The 22179-nt window shown below is 50.8% G+C and overlaps 1 protein-coding gene across 7 annotated transcripts in view; it reads left to right on the top strand.

Moving 5' to 3' along the window:
- ARAP1 (ArfGAP with RhoGAP domain, ankyrin repeat and PH domain 1) overlaps positions 1-22179 on the top strand; it is a 61863-nt gene that overhangs the window by 5363 nt on the left and 34321 nt on the right. For 5 of the 7 annotated variants that reach the window (XM_032489295.1, XM_032489292.1, XM_032489294.1 and 2 more), the window contains exons 2-3: positions 12546-12627; positions 16935-17486. In XM_032489295.1, the coding sequence (XP_032345186.1) occupies positions 16978-17486 (509 nt within the window). In that variant the 5' untranslated portion in view covers positions 12546-12627; positions 16935-16977. Of the gene's footprint in view, positions 1-12545; positions 12628-16934; positions 17487-21468; positions 21829-22179 lie in introns of those variants that run through there. The other 2 variants (XM_032489298.1, XM_032489302.1) reach the window with 2 other exon arrangements.

The following is a 22179-nucleotide window of genomic DNA, read 5'->3' as shown; positions in this document are numbered from 1 at the left end:
CAAGGATTCTAGGGTTTTATGAGCTGATGATCCCCAGCTTCCAAATTTCCAAAATTCTTGGTTCCAGGAGCCTACCCATCCTTGAATTGGACTGAGTGGATCCTGAGTTGAGGCTGAGCCCTGTGTCACACGTTGGCCGGCTGGTATCAGACAGACAAGGCTTGGAGAGTTTATCAGAGCTGCTTGGGTCAGTGGCTCAGCTAGCCTCCAGGCTCTTTGCAACCACCACTCCCAGCAGGCACACCCAGCTAACACACACCTTTCAAGAGATCTGAGAACCAGATCCTAGAAGGGACTCAGTGGTAACAGAAGAGATAGCCATCTTGGTGAGGGGTACAGAGAGGACAGACAGTGGCCAGGCTTCCACTTCATTTGCTGGTGGTGTGGCTGTTCTCCTGGATACCAGGATGGGTTGAGAGGAGGCCCAGGGAGGGCTGACTGGGTCACAGTAGAGTCTGGACCACACTGCTGGGTGAACTAGGTCCTCCCAGGACCGGCATGGAATGTGGCTCAGCAGGACCAGATCTAGCTTTGGAATGTCAGAGCCAGGCTCAAGGACCCTGACTGGTTTGTGGACAGAGCCCTGAACCTGGGAGCCCAAGGGGAGGCCCTGACCCTCCTCAGGGGGCAAGGAGGCTGGGCCTTGGCTGAGGGCCTTGAGTAATTCACCATGCCTCTCCCAGTTCCTTCTCTTGCCCATGTGGGCCTGCGGGCACAGCAGCTGCCCTCAAAGGGTCCTGGGCATGGAGCTGCCCTGTGAGAAGGAGGGCTGTTCCCTCCCCGTGAGGAAAGTGCCCTCTTCCTGGAAGACTTCCTGGCTGGGTGAGCCCCTTTCTGCCACACATTCCTCTGAGGGGCACTGTGCGTGTTCCTGTGTGCACACTTGTGTGCTCTTGGGCCCAGACACATCCTTGGAGGACCCATGCTTTTCCTTTGTGTTGTGGGATCAGCATTCCATGTCCCAGTGGGTTGGTGTACAAGGTGCCTGGCTCTGCACCCATTGACAGGTGAGCTGGGTAAGTCTCTTACCCACTTGAGTGGGAATCTTCATTGTGTGGCCACTGTGTGGTTCTGCAGCTAAAATGTGGCAGTTTGTTCCCAGAGGCCACCGTAGCCTGGTGGGGAGAAAGGGCCTCGCTGAGGGCAAGACTGGGGACTGAGCTTTTCCATATGGCAACAGGACGGCTATGGGGTAGAGTCTCTCTTGTTTGGTGAAGGGGTGCCAGAGCCTCAGCTAAAGGCCTGCCTCTCCACTCAGACTGGGGCTGTTCTCCCTGCTGCCTCCATCTTACCTCTAAAGATGGATTGCTAAGTCTAGGGAGGCCAAAGATCTAGAGAGCGGCTAGTGGTTCTAGTGGTTCTGTTCCAGGACATGAACCAGAACTCTCATCTGCCTCTACTGCCTGTGGCCTGAAAACCCACATTTCTTAGAGCCTGGCTGGCCTAGCCCACTTGGAGATGGGGTGGAGGGGCGGTTACTCCAGTATCTCTGAAGCCACCCAAAGGGAACTATCCCTCCCAGTTCTTCCAAGGAATAGGCTAGAGGAAGGGGATGAGGTGCTAAGGCTGGGGTCCTGGGTCCTGGTCCTGACTTGTGTGGCCCTGGCTAGTTTCCTGTCCCTTTCTAGGGCTCACTTTCCCCTTCTGGAAGTGGGGAGGGTTGGATTAGGTGATTCCTGAATGCCTAAGGAGCAGGTGGTTGGGGATGTGGAGAGCTGAGAAGGCAGGGCAGGGGTCCGGCAGGCATGAGGCTGGAGCTATAACTGGCAGACATGAGCAGGCTGGGAGGCTGGAGGCCAGGTTCCAGCCACACTTCGGCCACTAATTGCAGTGTGACTGTGGGCAAGTCATCACTTGCCTGGGCTACTTGCTCTCCACGTGTAAAATTGGAAGATTTCATTCTATCAATAGATATTCAGTGTCTGCCAACCCTGGGCTGGGCTGGGGATACAGGAGAATCAGACCCTAGTCCTGAGCTTCCAGCCAAGGCTGGGATGAGAGAGAAAGAGAGAGAATATGTGACACAGTCACAGATAGTGACATCCCTGTGTGATCCAGGCTGTGACCATAGTAGTTAGAGACTGCTGCATGGAGCAGGTGACACTTGAACTTGAAGGTAAGGTAGAGAAAGATGTTCCAGGCAGAGAGGACAAGATAAGCAAAGTCCTGGAGGTCAAGTGTCCAGCAGTGAGAGTGGAGGGAAGAAGACTGGAGAGGAGGAAGAGGTGGCAGGAGCCAGATGATGGAGGCCCTTTGAGCCCTGCTGGCTAATGGGGAGTCATGGAAGGGGTAGGGGTTGGTCTTAGAGACTCCTGGAAGTCTGGGATGGTTCTGACCTGCTCCAGCGAACAGTTGAGGGGTAGGTGTCATGAAGGGGTCTGAGGGTCAGGACTTCCCCTGTGTGGGTGAGGGTTCCCCTAGCAGTGTTTATCAGATCAGCCCAGCAGGAAGTGGCCATGGCAACCTCAAAGGTGGGGGGGAAGGGGCAGGCCCAGCCACAGCCGGTTGCCAGGGAGCCTGAGTCGAATCTCTCACTCCTAGACCTCCGGACACGAACCTTGAATCTTGACACCTCATCCAGCCATCCCTCACCCTACCCGTGTCACGGCTCCTGTCCCAAGCTCCTGATTGGAATGAGCCAAAGCTTTGTAGATGTCCATTTATCTATTCCCCTAGGAGCCCAACACTTCTCACCACTGGGGATAGAGCTGTGAATCAGACAGACAGTGAACGAATAAATACCTAATATGGTGTCTGCTAGTAATAAGGGGGATGTTGAAAAATGATATGGGATCAGGAGAGAGGGACTGGTGGCACTTTTTTAGGTCGAGTGGTCAGGAAGGAAAGCTGTGCATTTGAGAAGGTGCTGGAAAAGTATGGAAGTGGGTCATGCAGATGTCTGGAAGAGCATTTCAGGCAGAGGGAGTTCCAGGGCCCAGCCCTGAGGTGGGAGCACATGGAGTGGGTTGAAATAACAGCAAGGCAGGGACAGACCTCACTGGCCTGGTGGGCCTTGTGCTGGCTTTGACCTTTTCTCTGAGTGAGGTGGGAAATCAATGGGGAGTGAGAATGGGTGAAGGGGTACATTCATTCCCCACACATCTGCAAGGTGGAGCCGTCCTAATCCACATTATACAGCTGATGAAACTGAGACTCAGGGAAGTTATGTAAATGCCAAGGTCTCCCAGCAGTAGGACCCCTGTCTGCCTGCCTGCCTGCTGCCCCGTGCTGCTGCCCCGAAGCACCCTGCTCCTCTTCGTGGCTTCCGGTTTGGACAGTAAGGCTGAGTGTCTTAGCATGACCTTCATTGCCCTTCTCAGCCTGCACTTATCCTCCTCCTCCTCCCTCTCCTGCCTGACTGCCTTGCTCCCTGTCCCTTCTGAGGAGATGGAGTGGAAAGAGGGGCTCCTGTGTGATCTTGGGCAAGTTACTTAACCTCTCTGAGGCTCAGTTTCTTCCTCATCTGTAAAGTCTGGCTAAAACCATCAACTTTCTTGACTGTCGTGAGGATTATATGAAACAATCCATGTAGCATGTTCAGCACAGCGCCCGGTGGATGGTAAGCACTCCATAACCATGACGTTTTGTTGTTTTAAGTTGGGATGACTGGTTCAGATAAGTGGGTTAGAATGTTCCCTGTGAGTGAGAGAGAAGAGTCCTGTCTGTTGTCTGATTATAGAGTGGGGGAGGCTGAGGACCCACATCAAATTGGAGGCCAGAGCCCATGGGGCTGTTCCCTGTCTCCCTCTCCCTTCCAGCGCCCACCCTGCCCATCTGGTCACCTCCACCCCGCAACCTAGGAGCTTCCCCTTTCAGGTGCCAGCAGCAAGGGGCCCGCTTATGGCCTGGCTTCTCCATTCTAGGGGCCCCCTAGGGAGAGGGCAGGGTGGGGGCCCCTGTTCCCCTGGGCTGCTTGTTCTGGTTGCAGAGGAGCCCCAGTCTCCCCTTCTGGGTGTGCAGGCCTCAGAGAGGATGGAGTCAAGCGACCTTCCCTTCCCCTCCCCCATCAGGCCAGGGTCAGCCTCAACCCCTCTGGCCTGTGCTGAGGGTGTGACATGACTCTGCTTCTGTCCACTCCTGCTGCCTGGGAGTCCCTTGTCAGCCCTGTTTCTTCCTGTTTCTGCCTCACTTTCGGTGCTAAGAGCTCCCCACCACTCCCCTACAGAGGAGGGGCAGTGGTCACAGAGGAGTGTCTTCCTGGAGTCACCCTGTGGCACCTCAGGCCTCCCCTCTGCCCAGCACCTTGGTGGGGGAGGCGCTCCCTGCCCTGGGAAGTCTCAGCCCCAGAGGGTGTGTTTGTGATGGGGAGGGCAAGGGGGTTGGAGGGGAGGTCTCCACAGATGCTGTGGGGCAGGTTGGGCCACCCTTAAGGCGAGAAGGGTCTGAGCTGGGGCATGAAGAGTGAAGGGTTGGGGGCAAATGGAAGGTGGATGTGGGTCAGGGCTGTGGTTTCAGGTTTGGAGCTCTGTCTTAGGTAGGGGGGTTAGAGGAGCAGGTAGAGGGTACTCTGGCCAAAGGTGAGGGAAGGGCAAGAGGCAGGGAAGAGGGCCCAGGGTCAAGCAGGCTGGGGAGGCCTGGGGTGCATGGGGCAGTGGGGAGGGAGAGGAGGAGGCAGTTAGGGGAAGGGGAAGGAGTGGGCCGGAGTGATTCTTTTGGAGTGTTGGTATATGCTAGGGCCGAGGGAGCTAATATGTCATAGACTTTTTGACGAGGCCTAAATTTCAAACCTTTTAACTTCCAGCTCCATTTATGGTGAGTGAGGTCCTTCAGACATCTACCCTGACTCCTCACCCTTACTCCCTATCTGACCCTCTCCAGGGTGGGGCTTGGGCATTACGGGGGCCTGGGTGAGATTGGGGAGAACGTGGGTGCGGGGCAGGGCTAGGGTGGGGTCAGATGCTCTCTAGAGGACAAACCACAGGGACCCTGGAGTCTCATGTTCATAATGGACCTCAGTCTGTTTCCTGTTTGAAAGTCCGTGGGCTACAGCCAGGTCCCTCGTGAGGGGGACATTATTCACTAAGCTGTGTCCTAGACCTTCGGGAGGGTCAGCGGTTGGGGGAGGTGAGCACTGGGGCTCGGTTTCTCGTCCTGCAGTCCAGATGGCCTAGGAAGTCAGCGGTTTTGTTTATGATAGTTCTATTGGTAGTCTATGCGTGTTATATTTAAAATCATAAAGCTACTTTATAATGATGGTTTAGGGGGAACAACCTGGGACAAGCGCAATTCTAATAGACTTAAAATACTTTTTATCATTTTTTCTTCTAATTATGAAAGTGATACGCAACTGTAAAAACTTTAAACAGTACATACATGGAGATTGTAGAAAGTGATAGTCTTTCAAGATTGGAGTGGGAATTAGGGCTAGGCCTGAAATTGAGGTCAGGGATGTCCACTGCCCCTTAGTCTTTAATGTCCATTGGTCATTGAAATTTTTTTATTTATTTTAAAATTTTATTTTATTATTATTGTTTTTTTAATAGAGGTACTGAGGATTGAACCCAGGACCTCGTGCATGCTAATAAGCACCATGCTCTACCACTGAGCTATAACCCACTTCCCCCTCCATTGGTCATTAATAAAACTAGTTTTACATTTTATTAGGGTGATACTGAGAGAGGCTGCCTTGAGGAGGTTGCTAAAATATCCTGCCCTCACCTGGTCCACTGGGTGCACATGTGCGTGCTGTACACTGCCCAAGGGTAGCTGGCTGGGGAGAGCCAGGAGAGGAGGACTGAAACCCAGCCTGTCCTCTCTGCTGCACTACATGCCCTGCTGTGGGGCTCCTGAAGCAAGAGGCATTTTTTCTGATTTGCTCAAAGACCCCACCTTGGTTGGAGGCAGCCCTGCTTTCCCCCGGAGAGGGGAGTGGGTGAGTTCATTGTTGGGTGGGGAATGTGTGGCGTCTGGAGCCACCCAGGAAGAGATCCAGGGGGCAGTGGGGTATCTAGTCGGGAGCCTTGCTGAGAGTTGTGGCTGGAAGCAGGGTGTGGGAGTCTTTGCTGTCTGGGGTAACTAGAACTCCAGGGTGCCGAGGGGTCCAGGCTAGAGCCTGGCTACAGGGCCAGCACCAAGGGCCCTCTGGTAGGCCCCACTGAGGCCTTGGTCATAGGAAGAGGAAGTGTCTGTCTTAGCAGCGGAGGAGTGATGTGGAGTGTGGCCTCTAGGACACACATGGTGGTGTGTCACGGTCATCTGGGTGACAGCACTGCTTTGTGGAGGGAGAAACTGAGGCTCAGAATGTGACCTGCCCTGCCCAGGGCTTCAGGCAAGAAATGATGGAACAAGTCCAGGAACCTGGACTTGCCTGCATCCTAGGGGGGACAGGGCTCTGGCCTGGAGCCAGTGGCCTCCAGCTCCCCACCAGATAGCTGAGGCAGCTCTTTAAACACCCAAGCCCTGGGGAGTTAAGACACAGTCCTCACTGCCCTGAGGATGGCTCCTTATCAGCCCCCACTACTTCTAGGACCCCAGAGGACAGGCCACATCATAGATGGGATGGGGCAGAAATCTCTTACCTGGGCAAGTGATAGGGCAGAGATTCGGGGCTGGGGTTAGAGCAGCCAGTGGCTACCAGTCCCTGAGAGACAGAAAATGGGCTTCTTGGTCCAGGGGTTAGTCAGCTGCCTGAGGGCCGCACCTGCAGCTTGGTCTGACAGGCCTGGAGGGAGCTGGCTTCTGCAGAGGGGCGGGGGCCACTTCTGCACCCTCCGGTCCCAGCCCCCACCCAGTTCCTCATATCTAAGGGAAGTGTCTCCAGGTCCTCTTGCCTGCGTTAGCAGAGTCCTGAGAACAACAGCCAGGAGGGCAGCAGAGGAAGGTGCCCCTGCCCACAGGTATCACATGGTGATTGGGGGGCACGTGGGGGTGGAGGGGTGGGCAGCATGGAGATCTGGGCAGTTGTACACAGTCAGGTTGTTGGTAGGGAGCGTGGGGACCGAAGGCTGTGTGTGTGTTGGGTGCAGATCTGCCCTTTGGCTGCTGAGTGGGGCGGGAGGTGTGTGTCCCCAGAGGCTGTGCGAGGTGCATGTCTGTGGTAGGGGTGGGATGTGGTTAGTGGAGCTGGGCCTGGCTGAAGCTAGACCTGTGCTGCTCCTACCTAGTTCCTGTATAGAGAGCTCTGAGGGCTTTCCTGAGGTCTGGGTGCGGCGGTCCCTGCCCAGCCTGCCTGGGGCAAGAGGATGTGAGGGGGAAGATTGGGGTGGGGGGGATGAGCACAGGCCTCAGGTCCAGACCCCTAGGCCTATCTTCCTCCCCTTCCACTCCCCCTTCCCCTCACCGGGCCTTCCCGTGAGTCCAGAGCACAGCTCTGTGAAGAGGGGGCTCTAAAGATGCTGTTGGGGAAGAAGGGTCCTGGTCAAGGGGACTCCCGAGCTGAGTGTGGAAGAAGTTAGGACCTTCAAGACCGCCTGATCCAGGCCTGACTCATTCATGCAAATCAGAATGCAAAGGCAGCTCACACCCCCATGGGCCACCTAAAGGCAGATCCCTAAACCTCTCTGGGTGTCTGTCACTGCTGTCCTTTCACATCCCACATTCCTGCCTCACTGAACTTTCCCCGTCTCTGGATCTGCCAGGTCCTTTCCCATCCCTGGGCCTTGCACTCAGTTCTCTTTGCTTGGAAGTGCAACCTCCTACTTATCCTTCAAGGCCCAGCTGAGGAAGTACCCTCCAGAAGCCTCGCTGACTCCATCAGACAGTCACGTCCTCGGAAGGCCCTGTTGGCTCTAGCAAGTGACATGGGCAAGTTTCCACCTCATACAGCTTCCATGAAATGGGGTAAAAATCCCAAGCATGCGGACCACTCAGGTGAAGGTGGACATCTAGAAGGGACTTGGGGTGTGGTGGATATTTAGAAAACGAAGGAAGTGGGAGCGTGCCTGTCCTTAGCTCAGGCTTGGGGCCACCTTCCTGTTGGACTGTCAGAAGTGGGCAGGGATGGCGTGAGAGAGATGCTAGGCTGGCATAGAGAAGGGGTAATGAGATTTAAACTCTGCCCTTGGGGGTTGGAATGGTAGTTAGTTAAGGAAGGGCAAAAACTTTGGCTTCAGCAAGAGGGACTCAGGCCAGACTTGAAGAAGGACTGGCTGGCAAGGATTAGAGGGATTCCAAACACCCCTTACTTACCCCTGGACTTGAGTGCCCTTGTGAGCCCAGCCAGGTCTGGGCTCTACTGTGGAGGGCAGGGGGACAAGAAAGGATACAGACTCTCAGGATACCCCAGGCCAGTTTAGGAATTGGGTGGAGATGGACTCCCATGAATGGGACAACCAGGGACAGAGCAGGAGCAGCGCTGAGCTGCGTGGCTCAGCCACTGAGGCCTAGGAGCCGAGGGGGTGGTCAGGGAGGACATTCTGGAGGAGGCAGCCTGGAATCAGTAACTGAATGTGGAAGGATGTGGTTCATTTACTCACTGTCAGCAGACAATTTCAGGGACTCCCATGTGTCAAGCTGGTGCCTGGTGCAAAAAGTGAAATGGAGGGAGTGGTGGGCCAGCCCAGCCTGGCCAGGTCTTGGGGCATGTCCTGACACTTGGGCAAGTCACTTCCTCCCTGTGGGTATTTCTTCATCTGTAAACAGCAGGGCTAGAGCAGGTCGAAGGACTGGTTGAGGAGCTGGACTTGAGGGCGCTGGGAACCATGAAAGGGCTTTGAGTAGAGAGGTGCTGGAGAGAGACAGGGGAGAAGCAAGGACAGGGTCAGGTGGTTAGGTGTTGAAGCCTGAGCTGAGCCCTGGGGGTCGGGTGGGAGGGAACCCTCCAACTTGTGGTCATGCTGTCGCAACAGGATGACACTCTCCTCTGCCTGGTCCCTGCTTCCCTGGGGGTGTAGACTCAGTGATGTGTGAAACCTCCAAACCAGGGCCAGGATTAGAGTGGAGCAAGTGAGGCACTTGCCTTGAGTGCAAAATATAAGGCAGACAGGGGGTGACCAAACGGCTCAGTAATCAAGGTAAATAATATTTTAAGCAATTTTAAAAAAAAATCAAAATTAATGAAAAAATCCAAGGTAAAAAAATCAAAAGTTTAAGTAAAGAGGTTTAATATTGCTGATTTTTTTCTTTGTCTCAGACTCTAGCATGGCTCAGCAGGGCACTGCTCCAAAATCCTTTTTTCAGGGAGTTGCTTCCTCCAGGAAGCCTTCCCTGGCCCCCAGCCTGGTAAGGGCCCCGTGGGCAGTTTTTGCTGGCTGGTTGGTATCCACTCCCTCAGCCAGATACTCCTGGAGGGAAGGTCCAGGTCTGAGGTCTGGCTCATGCTTCCGACACCTTGACTGAGGCTGTGCCAGTGCGGAGTCCCAGAGTCTGACTTTGGCCTGAAGCCTTTAGTGCAGGAATAGGAACTTGAGAGAGGCCAAGGAAGGGGCTAGACCCTCCTCAGGGACAGAGGTGGTTTCCTGTTTCCCAGCTCTGGTAATTCCAGTAGCACGATTGGGGCCGTCATCCATCAGCCCCTGTTAAACCCTGAGAACAGTGCCTGATCTGTCGCAGTTGCTTTGTGAGAGCTCGTTGTCACCTTCCAGAGGCAGTGAGCAGAGTGGTTAAGAGTCTGGAGCTGCACCATCCAGCAGAAATGTAATGCCAGGCAACAGATGCAGTTTAAAATTTTCTGGTAGTCACATTAGAAAGAAACAGGTGAAATTACTTTTAGTCATACATTTAATCCAAAATATCCAAAATACTATAATTTCATTATGTAATGAATAGAAAAAATTATTGAGGTATTTTATATTTTTGTCTTTTGTATTAAATCTTTTTATAAAACATTTTTTTTTGAGTTATAGTCATTTTACAATGTTGTGTCAAATTCCAGTGTAGAGCACAATTTTTCAATTATATATGAACATACATATATTCATTGTCACATTTTTTTCACTGTGAGCTACCACAAGATCTTGTATATATTTCCCTGTGCTATACAGTATAATCTTGTTTATCTAGTCTACGTATGCCTGTCAGTATCTACAGATTTTGAACTCCCAGTCTATCCCTTTCCACCCACCTCCCCCTTGGCAACCACAGGTTTGTATTCTATGTCTATGAGTCTGTTTCTGTTTTGTATATACCTTCTCCTCCTCCTCCTCCTCCTCCTCCTCCCCTCCCCCTCCCCCCCCCCTCCTCCTTCTTTTTAGATTCCACATATGAGCGATCTCATATGGTATTTTTCTTTCTCTTTCTGGCTTACTTCACTTAGAATGACATTCTCCACGGACATCCATGTTGCTGCAAATGGCATTATGTTGTCATTTTTATGGCTGAATAGTATTCCATTGTATAAATATATCACATCTTCTTTATCCAGTCATCTGTTGATGGACATTTAGGCTGTTTTCATGTCTTGGCTATTGTAAATAATGCTGCTATAAACATTGGGGTGCAGGTGTCTTTTTGAAGTAGGGTTCATTCTGGATATATGCCCAGGAGCAGGATTCCTGGGTCATATGGTAAGTCTATTCCTAGTCTTTTGAGGAATCTCCATACTGTTTTCCACAGTGGCTGCACCAAACTGCATTCCCAGCAGCAGTGTAGGAGGGTTCCCTTTTCTCCACAGCCTCTCCAGCATTTTTGTCTTTTGTATTAAATCTTGAAAATCCAGTGTGTATTGTATACAGGACACTTCATTAAGTAGCTGCATCTGGAGTGTTCATTAGCAACCAGATATGGCTACTACTGGTTACTGTATTGGACAAAGCAGGTCTAGACTATATTCAGATTGCCCCTTCCCAGCTGTGTGACTTTGGGCAAGTTACTTAACCTCTCTGTGCCTCAGTTTCTTCATCTTAAAGTATGAGATATGTCCCTCAGGGTTGCCATGAGGATTAAATAAGTTAATAAAAAGTGCTTTAGATACCTGGCATATAGTAAGGACTATTTATGTTGTCTTTTTTTTTTAAGTTTTATAAGTCATTTATTGAAGTAGAACTTACATTCAATAAAATTCACCCCAAAATTTGACACATGCAATCATCACCATAATCAAAGTGTACAACAGTTCTTCGAAACTCCCCCAAGCCCTTTGCAACAAACTCCTCCCTGACTCTTAGGAATCCATTGATCTGTTTTCTGTCAAAGAGATCAATTTTAATCATTAGAATGGTCTATTATAGAAAAAATTGTAAGCACACAAAACCAAGTATTTAAAAGGATACCTTGGAACATATAATCTTTAAAATAGTCAAAAGAATGGGGTTTAAAATTAAAGTGGTTGACAAAGTTGTTTTAAGATAGGCGTTACTGTGTCAAGCTTCAGGCTGGGTGGGGCTGGTTGGTAGAAAAACTATTTTAAATAAAAGAATTGAATTCTACAGAAATTTGTTATGGGGTAGATATATGTTCTTACAGATATTTGGTACCTTCCAAAAGTTCACTCCTTTTACCATCATGAAAGGGACAAAGAAAGCAAAAGCCTCTATTCCATATATATCAATCATCACATGTTCAAACACACCTTATCTTCTTGAAAAGCTTCTTTCAATCACGAGCCCTGAAGTTTGTCAGCATCTTGAACTGGACTGAGCTGAGTTGTGCACCGTGGCAAAAAGCTATTTAGGTTGTCTTATAAAATTCTTTTTTTAAGTCATTATTTGAGTAGCACTGCCATTTTTTGCCAGATCTTTCTGAAGTACTCATTACTTAAATTTTATTTTTAAAGAACTCACCTTTAAAACATACCTATTTTAGCCCCATCTTAAGAAGTAATTGTGGAGTCTACTTAAGATAAATACCTAACTGGTAAATTTTAAAAGTTCACCAGTACCCCTAAAGCCATCACACAGAGACCAGCAGTATGCAGTTGTCCCTGCCCTAGTGTCAGGAACTGTGGTTCTGCCCCAGACCTGCCCCTTCTACCCACCCTCTCCAACAGAGCCCAGGCCCTCTGAGCTTGCTGGTGGCCTGCCCTCAGGGATGGCCTCTTCTTTCTCCTTCTGCCTGGAAATACCTTCTTTTGGTCCCCTACACACGGTTAGGAGCAGAGCCCCTGAGGTCTCATGCCCCTGCCTCACCCATCCCACCCCATGGCTCCCAGGCTTAGTGGATAGGGTCCTGTCACCCCGGGTCTCCTCAGGGTTCCTCACCTCTCTGAGAGTCTCTGCATCATGGGGGCCCTGCCTCAGTCATGGAGGATGCCCAGTGTCCTGCCTAGGGGCAGTCCAGCCTCCTGGCAGGCCTGACAGCCCCTACCACAACCCACCCCCTACACGTCCCAGCACTGGTCCTAGAGGAGGGCCAGAGAGTGGGGAGTCTTGACTCTCTTTTTCCTCCAGCTCTGGACAGGTCATCTGTCTGCCTCCTCGCCCCGCTGGAGGGCCTTCCTCCTTCTAACCATCGCCTGGCTTCTGTTAGACTCCCTGAACTCTCCCCTCCTCTCCTTTCCTTTCTCTACCCTCTTCCCCAGCTCTCACTTTCTTCCTTCTCTTTCCTTTTCCGCATCCCTCTCCCCTTTCTGCTTCCCCCCTCCCCATTCCTCCCATCTCCTCTGCCTCCAGCATCCAGCTGCTCAAAGTGGCCTTGCCTCATGGACTTTCTCCTTTACCCTATCCTTGCAGCTTCCATCTCCAGCCAAGATGAGGAGCCATTCAGAGTAGCTGCTGCCTCTGGAGGACCCCAGCATCCTGGGCTGCCCAGCCGGTGAGTCAGAGGTGGGAAAGGGGGAGCCGGGCTGGGTAGGGTAGGCTAAACCCCAACATTGAGGTGGAGGAGGTTCGTGGAGGTGAGACCTGCGGTCCTTATTTTCTATTTTGAAAACTGCAGTTGAGAGACAGAGAGAGGGTGAGGCCAGAGATCTTGCAAAGAGCCTCCCAGGAAAGCACTGTAGGGGTGGGGCCGGGCTGGGACCAGTGGGTAGGGTGTCTGGTGTCTATCTGTTGACTTGATTCCCTTCCGTGCCTGTTCACTTACGGTCTTTTTCTCATCTTTTTTAGTCCCAGATGATCATGTTATCTTTCAAATTGTATTTATTTTTGGGAAAATTGCATAAGGATTTAAAGATTCAGGGGCTATAATGAAAGGTAACCCTTCCTCTCTTGTCCTCCCTGCTGCTGGATCTCCTCCCCAAAAACAGTTTCTTGTACACCCATCGAGTAGTCTGTGCTTCTGGGTGCATATGCACATACGTATGCGTTTTCTTTTTTCTTTAACCCAGATGTTTACATAATAAAACACTGTTCTGCACCTTGCTTTTCTACCCAGCATTACATCTTTAATAGCATTTAATATGAACTTTAGACTCTGCCTGTGGGTAATTTCAGTTGGGATTGTGTTAGTTATAGCTTAACCCTGGAAAAATCGATGTCTTTATAATGTTAAGACCCAGTTCATCCAAGAACATTGAATGTATTTCTGTTTGCTTGTGTCTTCCTTTGGGACACTCAGGAGCCTTTTTTAAAAATTCACGTAGTTAAAAAATTTAGGTGATAGAGAAAGATGTAGAGTGAGTAGTCTCTCTCTACCTGGAGGTGGGTTTCCTGGGAAGCTGAAGGGGCCCAGGGAGGGCCCGGGCAGCGTGTGCACGTGGTCGTGTGTTTCTGTAAATTTTTACAGAAGATACTCTTTTTGTTACATAAAAATAGTTGTAATTTATGTATGTAGTGTATGTTTAGCTAGATCGCTTTGCTGTACACCTAAAACTAATCTTGTAAATCGACTACAATGAAAAATAAGAATAAAAAAATTTTTTTTAATTAAAATAACAATTGACATATAACATTATATTAGTTTCAGGCATACAACATAATGATTCAGCATTTGTACATATTGGAGAATGATAAGTGAGATATTCTTGTATTCTTTTTCTGAACGAGGACAGTCAGATTGGGTTAGCTGCAGGCCCCAGGAAGTCTGGCAGTGTCTGCTCCCGCCTGTCCCCACAGCCCTCAGTTTTCCTCCTCTGAGGCAACAAGTGGCGCCTGTCTCCTGTGTATCTTTTCAGAGATATCTTATGCATTTACCAATAGACACATACTGATCTATTTTCTCCCTTCAGGGTTGTTGTGCTTTTTCCCCCACAGAAAAGGCAGAATGTTTTATAAACTGTTCTGTATTTTCTTTAGTCACTTAACACATGCGGAGGTCATCCCTCATCAACATGTAAGGAGTTTCATTCTTTTTTTAGAGTTTCCTCATTTTTCTGCAGTCACTTAGCAACACATTTTGGAGGTCATCCCACACCAGTACATAGGAATTTCCTCATTTTCTGTGGCTCAGTATTCTTCTATATGACTACACTGTAATTTAGTTAATCATTCCCCGACTCATGGATATTTTGGTTACTTCCAACCTTTTGTTATTATACAAACACTGTGGCCTATTACCAATGTACGTCACTTTGGACACACGTCAGGAAGACTGCAGGGTGAGTGCCCACGGATGGCTGGTTCAGAGGGCACAGAAGTATTGGGATTTTCAAAGCTCCCATGGCATTGTCCTTCCCAGAGGCGCTGCCCCTGCCAGGGAGGGGAGTGCCTCACTCTGTCACTGCTCAGTGTGGGGAGGTTAAGTTCCTTCTCATGTGTTTAAGAACTGTTTATATTTTCCTTTCTGTGAATTGCTCTGTTCATGTTCTGTGCCCACTGTTCTGTTAGGTTATTGATCTATTTCTTATTTATAGGTGCTTTTCAAGCTTTAGGAAAATTAGCCCTATGTTTTGTGTATAAGCGACAGCCCCCTAGTTTGTCATTTCTCTCTTAGCTTTACTTATATTGCCCTTTTTTTTTCCTATCATGAAAGAATGTTTGTTTTCTGTATAGTTGGATATTTTACTCTTTACTTTATCCTTCTGGATTTGTATCATTTCCAGAGGACTTTAAAAATCCTCTCATGGTTTTATTTTTATAGTGAAATCTTTGATCCATTTATAATTTATCCTGTTGTAAAGTGTAGGAGTCCCTGCGTAGATTGCCCCACAGCTGTCCCAATTTAATAATCCACCTTTTCCACCGTGAGTTTGAGATGCTACTTCTATTGTGTACTAAATTCTTAAATGTATTTGGGTCTATTTTTGAACTTTCTGTTTTGTTTAATCAATCTGTCTGTTCAAGTGCTAGTAACCTGTACTGTTTTAATTACCATAACTTCATATTTTAATATGTGGTAAGGCTGACTGTCACTCTTCCTTTCCCCGACTCCCCTATTTCCAGAAATTTCCTGGCTCTTCCTGCTTGTTTGTTTTTCCACATGAACTTTCACATCAGCTTGTCTAGTCACCACCCCCCCCAGCAATTCTGTGCGTTTATTTAATAGGATAGAGGATGTTTATGAATTAACTTAGACTATCTTTGTGATCTTCTCTATCCAAGAGCATATTGTGTCTATTTGTCCACCTCTTCTCTTTGCCTCTCAATAACATTCCACATTTTTCTTCCTATGGAGCCTGAATGTTTCTTATTAACTTTATTCTTGGTTTTTATTTTGTGATGCTGTAGTAAATGAGGTCTTTCATCCTGGTTTCTACCTGTTATTGCTTATAAATACTGATTCTGTTATATTAGTTTTGAACTGAGCTATCTTAGAAAATTCTTTTGTTTGTAATAGTTTCTCAGTTGAACTCCTTGGGTTTTCCAACTCAGAACTGATATTATTGTTAAATAGTAGATAATTTATCTCTTTCCCATTCTCCCCTTTTTTAAACTGAAGTGTAATTGAGTTACAGTGTTGTATTAGTTTCTGGTGTACAGCATGGTGATTCAGTTAGATGTATAAATATATATGTATTCTTTTTCACTACAGGTTACTACAAGCCATTGAATATAGTTCCCCGTACTATACAGTAGGAACTTGTTGTTTCTCTGTCTTGTACATAGTTGTTGTATCTGCTAATCCCAAACTCCTAATTTATCCCTTCCTCTCCCCTTCCCCCCTGGTGACCGTAAGTTTGTTTTCTATGTCTGTGAGTCTCTTTCTGTTTTGTATCTTCTTTCCCAATTTGTATACCTCTCACTTGTTTTTGTTGTCTGGAACTTGCAGAGTAGTGTGAATAATGACGATGGTGATGATAATGGAAGTTTTTCTATTGTTTTTCCATTAAGCAAGATGCTGGTTTTTATTTTAATGAAGTATCAGTCTATTTCTGTTTTACTAAAATTTTTGTTTACATGTGCTAGATATTGAGTTTTATCATATGCCTCTTTAGTATCTGTGGAGATGATCAGATGACTTTTTTCTTTTGATCTGTTAATCACTGCTTTGCACCGTCTGTTTCTTGACTCCTGCCAAGCCAGGATCTCTTGAGTATAGGAATGGGACCTGAGTCCCCATTGCCCTGTGCAAGGCTATTTCAAAAAAACAAACAAACAAATGAATGGCCTTTCCTATACCTTCCCTGCTTTCTCTTCTTGGTGATGGGAGGGGTTACTCATTCGCAGGGCCAGGACCCCAGAGGCTATGTGATGCTGACTTGACTCACCTCCTGGAGTATCCTGCTTCCTCCAGGGGCATGGAGATGGGGTGAGGCTCAACCCACAGCCTGGGCCTGCAGGGGGATCAGCAGTGGTGTCCCTCAGTGCCACTCATGCTCGTTAACTCTTGGGCCTGGCCCTCAGCTGGGAACTGGTACCTCGGAAGGAATTGGGTCCTTGCTGGGGTCTTGCAGAGGCAGGAGAGCATGTGTGTGCAGACACAGCCACAGCAATGGCCAAGGCTGTGGATGGGGCTTAGGGATGGTACCAACTCTGGAGGTCCTGGAGGGCTTCCTAGAGGAACTGGATTCTAGGAAGCCACAGGGGTGGGGTGAGGGTTGAGGTGGCAGGTTTCAGGCAGAAGAATAAGCCTGTGTGTTCAGAGACCTGGCAGTACCTGGCCTTGCCTGATACATGGGGCCCAGGGGAAAAAGCCCAAACACAGAGCTTACCCCATGGCACGAGAGTTCCATGGAGAGTTGCTGATCAGGACCTATGCCTGGGCAACCATGCCTCTGACCTGTGCCCATCTGTCTATTCCAGGTCTGGACAGAGCCCTGCTGGTTAGCCTCTGCTGGCTGGAACCATGGCAGAGGCCGGGGATGCAGCCCTGTCTGTGGCTGAGTGGCTGCGGGCACTGCACCTGGAGCAGTACACCAGGCTCTTCGAGCAGCATGGACTGGTGTGGGCCACAGAGTGCCAAGGCCTCAGCGATGCCCGCCTGATGGACATGGGCATGCTACTCCCCGGCCACCGCCGCCGCATCCTGGCTGGCCTGCTCCGTGCCCACACGCCCCCAGCCCCTGCACCCCGCCCTACCCCTCGGCCTGTGCCCATGAAGCGTCATGTCTTCCGCTCACCACCTGTGCCTGCCCCTCCACCGGAGCCACTGCCTACCACTGGAGAGGATGAGGGGCTCCCCACCGCCCCACCCATCCCACCCCGGAGGAGCTGCCTTCCGCCTGCTTGCTTCTCAGCCCCATCCACAGCTTCCCCAGACCCTGTGCTGCCCCCACTGCCCGCCAAGCGGCACTCGGCAGAGCTAAATGTTCCACCCGTGCCCCCCCGCACTGGGCCCTTCCGCCTGCTGGTGAGGTGAGTGGATGCCATCCAGGGCAGGAGGGACGTGGGCAGAGGACCTAGAAGGTGGAGGGGGAGTTTGTGACCTTTGGCACTGGGATAAGAAAGGCACCTTATTGGAGGGAACAGCATGTGCAAAGCTCAGATGTGGGAAGCACCATCCAGGGCACTCTGAGCAGACAACGTGGCTGAACTGCCATGTGAGTGAGGGTAAGGCTTGTGGACGATGCTGCTGGGGGATGCTGTGAAGGCTGGTGGGGAGCCAGGGAGATTTCAAGCAGTGATTGGATGAAAGCTGAGTACTGAAAGCATGGCCCTGGCTGCAGGTGAGGTTGACAGGGGAGGAGGCTGGGAGAACAATGAGAGGGCACTGGGCCAGGTTGGAAGTCCCCACCTAGGCTGTGTGAACAAGACTGGAAAGAAGTAGGCAGATTGGAATGAGAGATGGGCCCTAGAGTGCACAGAACTTGGGATGGCCTGGGCCTCAGCAGAGAGGGCACAGGGAGCCATGTGACACCCAGACTTCCATCTTGGGTAGATAGCGGTGCCATCCTGATCTGGGACCCAGGGACAGAAGGGAGTTTGGGAGGAAGTCTGTAGTTCAGTTTGGTGCCTAGTAAGTGTGAGATACTGGGAGACCAGAGTGCACTTCTCAAGTCAGGAGGTAGCATTGTGGCAGAAATGGAGAGCCTAGAATGAAGAACGGGCCCTGGTGGACGCAGCAACCACCCAGGGCTGGTGCCTGTGCCCATCTTCCTGTTCACATTGCTCCTGCCAGATGTCACCAGATCCTGGAGACACTTCTCAGGCCACATCCTACTCACCTTCCCTCTTCCTCAGAACTGTTTTCTCCCCTCCCAGCTCCTGGTACTCCTTGTTTTCTTGAGTTTCCTCCTACTTCTATGGATGTTCCATTTTAACCTCCTTCCATATGCCCCCCGCTTCCTGCCATTTGCTAGGGTTCCCAGCCAGTGGGAGCATCCCAGCTGTGGCTGACATGTATTCAGAAGTGTAATGAGCTTTACTGCAGCTCTTGGGCCAAGTCAGGCTAATCTCGGAAGGCTTCTTAGAGGAGGAAGGGATGTACAGAGAGAGTTCTCCTGGTCCCTATTATTGTTGGGCACTGTGCTCGGTGCTTTGCTTACATAATCTTGTTTGATCCCTGCTCAAGCCTTCTGGGGCACTTTGTGTCCTGTTTTCAAACAGAAATTAAGGCTCAGAGAAAGGAGGGGAGCACTGGCCAGATCTACGCTCGGGGAGCCCCTGTGGGAAGGGTCTGGGAGGCTTTCCTCATCCAGAGGGGCATTAAGTAAAGGGACCTTGAAGGCCAAGCTGCAGTGTTTTGAGGTTTGATTGGTGGAACACAAAAAGGGTTTGTTATTCCTTTCCTGGGTTCATACAATTGGGAGCTGTACTAGGGTCCCCTAGGAGCCTGGCTCATAGCCTAGACTGAGTTTCCTGGTGCCACTGCACCCTCTAGTGGCCACTCTGCTGCATGCAGAAGTAATTTCTGTTTCCTTTAACTCCATCATCTTAACTCCAAGATGGAGAGAGAGAGAGTGCACGTGTATGCACGCGCGTGTGCCTGTCTGCCTGCCTATCCATCTGTCTGCCTGTCTCTGAGGGTTGAGAGTGGATGAAAAAGGGCAGGAGGCAGGGCCCTGTCCATAAGAAGCTCATGAAGGCTAAAGAGGCAAAAACCCCAGTTGAGGATGGAGGCCTGCTTAGGAGGCAGGATAGCTGGGCATGCCCAGCTGGCTGTGACTCTGAGTAGAGCCTTTTTCCCCATCAGGTGTCCTCCTTAGCCAAGGAGGCCCTCCATGGCCCTTCTGATACTAACATCTGAGTTCAAGAGACTTTCTGGTTAGAGCAAGGGTCCTATCTACACCCCAAGGTGCCAGACCCTCCTCTTGGATCCTGTCTGAACTTAGCCAACATCTGGAAAAGACCAAACTCCTGACCATGGGAGGACCCAAAATTCATTCCACGTTGAGAGAATTTGTAGGCAATCATTCCTCACAATTTGGAGCTATTCCTTAGGGCAGAGTATGGTGGGAGGTGAGCTGGCAAGCCTGGCTTCCTGTGTCCTGGGGTTTTTGACATGTGGAATTGTGGGCATCTGCAGTCCTACCCCTCTGGGCTCCCCAGGCATGCAAATTCTATAAAGCCCAGTGGTAGGAAAACTGAAGGCGCTAGAGCCTCATGTATGTGTAACAGGCGAAGGCTGGGCAGGTTGGGGGCCAGGATGGAGCCTGACTGGTTACCCCGTCCCCTCACAGCCCCTTCCTGTGACCCCAGGGTCTGTGGTGCATAGTGGAAGACTGATCCACCTGGTCTGCTCCTACCCCCTCCTCCTTTGCAGGAGTCCCTTCTTCCTGATATGCTGGCCCTCCTGTCCTTGCCTGCACCCTCTAGTGACAGGGGTCTCACTTTCTCAATCTTGGGGCCTCTTACACCAGATCATTTGGTAACTGAGTGAGCATTTCTGCCTGGCTCCAGCCCATCACCAGGCTGCCCAAACCCCAGCAGCATTTGGGATTATCTACTGTGTGTGCACGTGTGTACTCTTGAGATAGTGACTCCACGTGAGGGTGCCTGGCCAGTTTGTGTGTGTGCACCCACAGGTGTGCGTGTGTTAGGGTAGTAGTGTGTCTGTGTATTTCCACATCCGAATATGTTTGAAGGGAGGTGACGTGTGATCCTAGAATGTGCACACGGGTGGGGATTTACATGGTTTCAGTGGTGACTTGCTGAGTATGTGTGCGAGTTTATCAGGGCCTGTGTGCACACATATGTGTACCCATGTGTACTGGTGCAGTGAGGACTCCAGTAGCGTGAGTGTGTTTGCGAGTGCCTGTGTGCACATGCTGTGATTGCATGTGCTGCCAAGAGGATGAGCCCCCTAAATTGCTAGCTCTGTTAGGGCCCAGATCTTTGTCAGTTTCACTTACTGCTGAATCCCCAACATCTGAAGCAGTGCCTGGTGCCTAATGGGCACTCAGAAAGTATTGGTTGTGTGAGTAAATAGACGAGGCTTGCGTGAGCTTTTATACTGCCAGGCACTGAGCACGTGTGCTGCCGATGCAGACTCAGCACAAGTGACTGCCCTTAGCACACATTGGACCCTATACTGTAGGGTTACAGGACACCCCAGATCCCTTCCCACTGCCCAACCTATGTCACTCCAGACATCTTGGAAAGCAAGAGACCTTTGGTGGGGGCAGGCTGAAAATGAGCAGGGATGGGGTCCCCTCCCCTCTGCCTTAGCTGGGTCGGCACTCTCAGAAACAGGTTTACACCCCCACCATCACTTAAGTCTGTATCAGGAACTAGCTGGGAAGTCCATAGACGCTGAGAAATTTATCCAGAGTCACAAAGCCCAGCCCAGGGAAAGCCGATACTCAGACCCTGCCTCTTGGCCTGATGCCCAGTCTGCTCAGTTCCAGGCATCATAGACATCAATCCTCAGAGCCAGCTTCTGTGCGAGTGGCAGAGGGGTCATTTCTGATCCAGGGTTCCAGGGTCACCCTGCAGAGCCCCTTCTAGGCTACGCTGGACCTCCGTTTCCTCCTCTGATACCTGGATGTCTGGAGGTACCTCTGGAAGAGGGAGTCTTTGCCTAGAGGGGCAGCTGCCAGCTGGAATCACACTGCAAGGCCTCCCACCTGTGCCTGCGACGCTCTGCAGCCCAACCAATCCCTGGTCTTCCTGAAGGCTGATCACTTGTTGCTGGGGCAGAACTTGCTTCCTTTGAAGAGCCTCTTTCCCAGCCTCTCTGGGGCTCCTTGTGGAGGAGGGGAGGGGCCAGCCATGGCCAGGGCCTCCTGGGTGTCCACTGTGTAAGGCTCTGCTAGACAGTACTGGGGTGGCTTGTCCCACTCCAGCTTGGGGTGGAGGGGGTGGCCTGGGGGTGGAGAGGAAGTGTCTGCCCCGGGGGATTCTGGGTGACTTTTCTCTCTGTCTCATTTGTGTTTTCAGGAAGTGTGTTTGTTGGCCAGGGCTGCAGGGGGTGGGGGAGGCGGAGAGCAGGAAGCTAGAGACCAGAGCTGGATGCAGACACAGGCACACACGTACACATACACACACTCACTCTCCTGGACAGATCCACATTTACACACACAAATAGACACTCAGACAAGTGATCATAGACACTTGGACACAAGTCACAGGCGAACAGAGCCATACCTGGACCCAGACGCGGCCTCAGACACACGCAGGGAGCGGGGCCAGGCTGTCTGTGAGACCAGCCCAGGTCGGACACAGGCTGCACAGGCAGGCACACAGCACACTGAGCACACGCGGCCTGCCTGGCTGGAGCCGTGGAATCCTGGGCCCAGAACCCAACGGGCGTCTGTGGGTGAGCGAGGGGCTGCCTTGGGCTGGGCTGTCGGCACACGGGAGGTGAGAAGGCTCCTCCTGCGGGCCTGGGAGGCCAGTAATCCCTGTCTGTTTGTCTGTCACCTCTCCACAGGCCCGGTTTTCTGTGGTGTTCTCCTCCCCCCTCCCTTTTTTACTCTCAGGATTTTCTCTCTTCTTTCACTTTCTTTACATTCTCTGTTTTTCTCCTGCCCTTTCCTTTTCTCCCTTCTCCCTTCCCTCCCTCTGCCCTGGACTTTCCAGGTCTCCATGTCCCCGTAAGCCTCTCTCTTGGGCTCGCTGGGAGCCCCCAGGGCCTGTCTTGTGAGCTGCATAGACTGCTCCTCTGTGT

Source organism: Camelus ferus, chromosome 10, assembly GCF_009834535.1.
Source record: "Camelus ferus isolate YT-003-E chromosome 10, BCGSAC_Cfer_1.0, whole genome shotgun sequence".
Classification (NCBI taxonomy): domain Eukaryota; kingdom Metazoa; phylum Chordata; class Mammalia; order Artiodactyla; family Camelidae; genus Camelus; species Camelus ferus.
This window is presented reverse-complemented; position numbering and strand designations above follow the sequence as displayed.